General features: G+C 52.7%; 1 protein-coding gene across 1 annotated transcript in view; it reads left to right on the top strand.

Moving 5' to 3' along the window:
- Positions 1 to 446: 446 nt before the first annotated feature.
- The window catches only part of NIBAN2 (niban apoptosis regulator 2), a 100,701-nt gene continuing 95,147 nt past the window's right edge, over positions 447 to 6,000 (top strand). The window contains exon 1 of the mRNA XM_038374885.2: positions 447 to 1,222. Coding sequence (XP_038230813.1) covers positions 1,168 to 1,222 — 55 coding nt within the window. The 5' untranslated portion in view covers positions 447 to 1,167. The remainder of the gene's footprint in view (positions 1,223 to 6,000) is intronic.

The raw sequence follows: 6,000 nt of genomic DNA, 5'->3' as shown, positions 1-6,000 counted from the left end.
AATTACTTACCAAAATCCAATTATCCCGTCATACCATCTCCTCCATAAACTTATCAAATAGAATCTTAAAACCAGACGGATCTTTTGCCCCCACTGCTTCTCTTGGGAGGCTATTCCAAAACTTCACTCCTCTGATGGTTAGAAGCTGTTGTAAGCATCCAAGTCAGAAGAGAGGTTTTATTTTGCACCGTTTGCACTGAACGTCCCAAATTTGCTGTACTGTGACAAGCGGCAGAGGATCAGACAGGCTAGAGACAGTGGGGAAAGGGGGCAAAGAAAACCCAGCTGGGACGGGTATGTTCAGGCCCTGGGTCCGGTCCTGTCCTCCCCACCCACGGGTGAGACACACCTTGGCCGCAGAGAAGGATCAAGGCTGTGGTTTATGATGACTTGGGCGGCGTCAGAGGGGTACAAAGGGCTGGGTGACTGTTGCAATCCCCTGTGAAGCAATGTCAGAAACCAAGCCAGGTGCTAACAAGCAGCTGGTTTCCCTGCCTGATAGTTAAGAGCTTGTCCCTGCAGCAGGAAGGCACCTCAAGGGGCTCTGATGGAGGAGCGGGGGAGCTCTGATCCGGGGGTGTGAGAGCAAAGTCCTTTGCTTAGCTGCAGGGGGAATCAGCTTCTGCTGCAGGGGCCCTGATCCCGGGGTCCAGCTCTGGAGAGGGAACGTGCCTAGCGGCCACGTGTGGGCTGGGTGCGGGGAGGGGGGGGGGTTAGCACAGGCTGGGGCAATAATTAATCAAGGGGGGGGACTTGTTTTGGTTGGGGTTCCCACGTTCTTGCCGGAGAAGGTCCCGGGAAAGCCACGCCGCCCCCCGGCGGGGGTGTTAACCCCTCCCCCAGACCGCGGGGGGGGGGGGGAGGAGGTCTGAACAGCCCCCGGCGTGGGAAGAGGGAAATCGCGGCCCCGGCTCCCAGGGTGTGTCCCGGGGCGGGCTGTGCGGAGGCAGGAGTGTCTCCTTCTCCCTCTCCGACCCGCCCAGGGCTTCCCTCGGCTGGGAGGAGAGAGGCCGCTTTCCTGCCCGAGGACCGGGAGCAGACCCGCCGCGGAGAAAGGAGACCCCGCTTTTGGATCGCAAACCTCCCTGGGGGGGTGAGCTTTCCCCGCGCCCCCCACCCGGGTCCCCGCCATCCAGCCCCTGGATTGTAATCGCGCCCCGGGCCGTCATGGGCGATGTTATCTCCACTCACCTGGATGAGAGCCGGCGCCACTATATCGCAGGTAAGGGGTTTGCCCCCCCGGCTGGGGCCGGTCAGCGGCCAGGAGCCGGAGTCCGCTGCGGGGGGGGGGGGAATCGGCGTCTTTCCCCCTCGCCCTCCGGAGCGGCGTGTAAAACGGAGCCGATTCTCGCTGCGGGAAAAGTTTCTCCGTTGTTTGCTTCTCCCCCCCCTGTAACTAGCGGGATGGGGCCAAGATCTGTGTTGTAAGAGTTCCCAAGCTTTTATCGGCCCCGCTCCTTTACCAAATAATGGTGAGAAGGGAGTGGGAGGACCCCCCCCACCTCCTAAACAGCCCCCTCTCCGGGGGGGGGGATCCTCTCAATCTGGATTTCGTTTCTCTCCCGACAAGGGGATCGTATTTTAATGCTTTAACACTTTTTTTTTTTTTTTTTAAAAGTTCCACGTTGCAATTCTGGGTCTCTCTCTCCTCCTTTGCAGAGCTGGGAGCAGCCCCTCTCCTAAGGAGGGCGGGGAATGGGGACATAAGGTGTCCGCCTGTCTGCCTCCCCCTGAAAGGCTTGTCTTGTGTGGTGGATGTTTGTGTTGGCTGTAGGACTAGGTGATTTGCTTCAGGGGAACTCTCTTATGGCCGGGGCTTCTGCTGGGTCTGTGGGCAGGGGGGAGGAAGGGGAACAGATCTCTCTCTAAGGACGATGAGTAGAGATGCCCCGTCCAGGTGAGCTGTTAAACCATGTTCAGCAGTGGTTCGAGGGGGACCCATTGGGCCCTGGTCCTGCGGGTGGGCACAGGGCTCTGCCTGTGGGGACAGGGTCCCGGATCTGGACTAGCGCCAGCAATGGGTTTGCCTTTTAACGCAGACAGGGCTCCAAGCCATCCTGCCACTGAAATGTAGGGCGTTGGAGTCCAGCGAGGTGACAATGGGGCTATTGATTGCATTGCCCTGCATTTACTCTTGATGTTGTGGGTCTCTCAGTCTGACGTGTTTGGCCTAAAGATTCCTCTTGGACTTGGGGATCCGGATGTCTGATTAGTCCTGCTTGGAATAGCTTTTCTAAACATGGGATTGTGGCTTCGATACAGTCGCTTTTTTGTCCAAGGAGATGGCATCTGACTGCATGGAGAATGGGGAAGGTTGGGGGGCTAATTGGTGCCTGCGGTTACTTGATTGACCCTTATACATGGGGTCACTCTGCCACTGAGCATGGTGACTTGGCCTCTGTTTCGCCCTGGCTGCTTGGGACATCTCATAATTTATGACGCAGGCATCTGGGCTCCCAAGGGCCTCTGAGTTGCAGGACTTGACCTCTGTCCCTTTCTTACATAGGCTTCAATTACAATTGCTTCAGAGGCTCTTTGAAGGAGCTATTAAGCACTTAGCTACTACTCTGAACATCAGCCTTGCTTGGGACCACCGGACTTCATCAATCAGGTTGCAGTAGGAGATGTGGCTTTGATGGCATGAGACCTAACCAACTTCTTGCGCTGGAGAACCAAGAAGATCCGATGAAGTGAGCTGCAGCTCACGAAAGCTTATGCTCAAATAAATGCGTTAGTCTCTAAGGTGCCACTAGTACTCCTTTTTCTTTTTGCAAGATGCCTAGGAAACTTTAGACCTTCAGAGGTGAATTAGTTTCCTCGCTCCCTGGAGCAAACTATGGCTCTGCCCCCAATTTCCAATGAAGTGGGCACTTCATGAAAAGCTACAATTAAAATGCCAGAGGAACAGCATATTGCAGCTGCGTTAATATCAGGGGCTTGCAACATGACTAATGTTGCATTGCTGAATGCCAAAGGAATTATGACTTGTCACTTACTGTAATGTATGGTAAAGTTTCCTATTCAGCTCCATGAATAATGGAATTTCATGTGGACCAAACACCATTTAAAGGGACGCTGTCGGGTTTAAAACGAACGCTTCTAAAATGTCCTATAATACAAATGACACTTTAGATTGTTAAAGCCAAGGAGTGAGTAAGGTTTATTTTATTAGCCTGGTCTCTTTGCAGGAAAGGAGATTATCGGACTTCTCCCACCCTTTTCTTTTTTTTTAACTGGACACTATCTTAAAATGAAAAGGAGTACTTGTGGCACCTTAGAGACTAACAAATTTATTAGAGCATAAGCTTTCGTGAGCTACAGCTCACTTCATCGGAATGCATCCGATGAAGTGAGCTGTAGCTCACGAAAGCTTATGCTCTAATAAATTTGTTAGTCTCTAAGGTGCCACAAGTACTCCTTTTCTTTTTGCGAATACAGACTAACACGGCTGCTACTCTGAAATCTATCTTAAAATGTACTCCAATTTCAAATAAGTTTTAGCTCCTAAACCTACTGCTGTGTCCTCTTGCTAACTTAAGTCACTACTTGTATTAAGTAGTGCATAGAGGATCAAGGCTCCTTTGTACTACCTAGCATTGAGCAAACAGCCTTAAAACATGTTTTTGCTTATCTTTAAAATCTTCCCCTATTGTGTTAAAGATCTACACAAACTGGGGAGTGGTGTGGGGAGATGACTGGCTATAATGACACAGAGAAGGCAAAACTTGCTGTCAGATGAGCAAAGTAACGGGGGTGGGGGAGTTTCCTCCTATCTCTTGGGTAATCTTGGGGGTTGCTAGCAACAATGACTACAGAAATATTTGTTTTGGGGGAGGGGTGTATAATTGGATCACTGCTTTGACCTGAAGGTCCCAAACTTCATAGCCTATAGTAATTGCTGCCATAATTACTACTTAATGCTCTATTAATGAGCTCCTCAGAAGTGTTCATGGGCCACAATCTTCTGCTGTCTTGCAACTCATTGCAGTGGTTAAAATGCCTGAGCCCCTCCTGGACCAGCACACCCCTCATTTACAAGACTGATGGAGATGCCCCAGTGCAGGATAAGCCATTTCCAAGCTCTCCCCAGTGTAGACACAAGATCTAAATGCTCATCAAATGTAGTGCCAAGGCCAGCTAAGAGATTCCTGCCCTCTGCTCTTTAGCATGGCTAGAGGAACACAAGCTCCAGGGATCTAGTGGAAACTAACTTCCCAGTGATCAGTACAAGCTACCCCTGCTTTGCTTCTCCAGCTTGGTCCAGGTAGCATTTGGGGTGGTGTTAATGCTAGAGACTCAGCTGAGCTAGGGCTCCCACCGGTGCAGGTGCAGTGGTGCTGGAGTAACAGAGGGAATGCCCTGAAAGCTGCCAGAATAGTCCCCGCGTTTCTGTCTGCAGGGTGGAGGCGGGGGAGCAGCACTTCAGTGTGCCTGGTGAAGCCAGCCCCTCTTGGCTGATGTTAGCCAGGTTCTTCTCTCCCACCCTGGCGCACTTTGGAGTCTCCTAGACTGCGTCAGCCCACCAGGGCAGGGAGTGTCACGGCCGGCTTGGGCAGTGTCTAGCCCAGCGGGGCCCCAGCCTCACGCAGGCCACTGCAGCAGCACCAGAGCTAACTGAAAGTCTGTCTGATTCAGGTGGCCCTTCCCCACAATCCCAACATGCTCTCCTAGCCCTCCTTACCTGTAACTTCATGCCCAGGTGTCTTCTGTTCCCTGAACAAGGGGAAACTCTGTGTTGCTACTGTTGGCTAATCTCCCTGCATGCCGCCCTTCCATCTCCCTCTGTTTCAGGGACTCCCTGCAACTCCCAGCCCTTCCCACATGCTGGGGTCCCTCAATCTCCGCCTTGGGTTCTTAGTGCCCTCAGTCTCCCCCTTCCCCCCCATACCAGGACCCTGCATTCGTGCCTCAATGCTGCCAGGGGCTCTGGGTGCCCCCCCATCTCCCACCATTCTTTCTCTGTCTGCCTGGGAGATGCCCTGACCTATCAATGTTGTGAGGATGGGCGGAAATGGGACGGGGGCCCTTGTTAGGCTGGATGCAGTTAATGGGTGCCATTAACTCGTTCTCTGATCTACCGACAAGTGCTTGAAACTGTGGCTCTGCTAGACAGATGGCAGGGCCCCTTTATGCTCTCCATTTCCCTCTTCCTGGGTTTTTCCAATTTTGCCCATTGACACCGAGCACGGTCCCTGAAATCTGGGCACTGATCAGATGCAGTGTACAAAATCTGTTGCTTTAGATGGATTCCCTCGGGTGGCGCATAGGGCCTCACAAGCTCAGCCTTGCCTGGCCCCCTAAGGCACTGTAGCACCTAGCCGTCCCACTGTGCTAGGCACTGTAGAAACACAACACGCTCCCTGCCTCAGAGCTTTTAAATGGCTGGGACAGACCGTGAGAGGCACAGAGAGGTGAAGTGACTTGCTCAAGCAGGTCCTAGTCTGAGCACTGCTCTGTCCACCTGATCCCTGTGCTCCTGGATGCAATCAAGAGCTCTTTTTCTTTTATTATAAAGAGGCAAGCAAAGTTTCGTGCAGTGCCCATGCTGTTCAGAACAGCAGGTGCTCCCTAAGGTTTGTGCACCCTTCTAGCCATTTACAGTTCCAACAAACACACTATTAAAACACCTTTGCTACACCCATGACGCTCTCCCCACCTCCTCCCCCGCCTTAGGAGACCTATGCTGGGATCTGCAGGGTTGGGGATGGGTGTCATTTCAGAAAAATTCTGTGGGTAGGGAGGAGTTTGCTTACCTCTTGTCGGTCTCCAAAGTCTGGGGTGGGCAGGTGGGGAGAAAAGTGGAAGGCCTCATGGAGCATACAGACCTATGAAAATTTAGGGTGTGGGGGGCAGAACAGGGTCTGGAGGGGGTGACTGGTCCCCTGGTTAGGGACCCATTTTACACTGATCCAGTAATGGCTGGAGGGAGCAAGTCACGTAAAATAGGTTTGCGCTAGCTGGGACGGCTAGTGTGGGCTTGCTGCACTGTGTCTAGTTCAC

The sequence above is a fragment of the Dermochelys coriacea genome, chromosome 16 (genome assembly GCF_009764565.3).
Source record: "Dermochelys coriacea isolate rDerCor1 chromosome 16, rDerCor1.pri.v4, whole genome shotgun sequence".
Classification (NCBI taxonomy): Eukaryota; Metazoa; Chordata; order Testudines; family Dermochelyidae; genus Dermochelys; species Dermochelys coriacea.
Note: the sequence above shows the minus strand (reverse complement) of the source record. Positions and strands in the feature narration are given on the sequence as shown.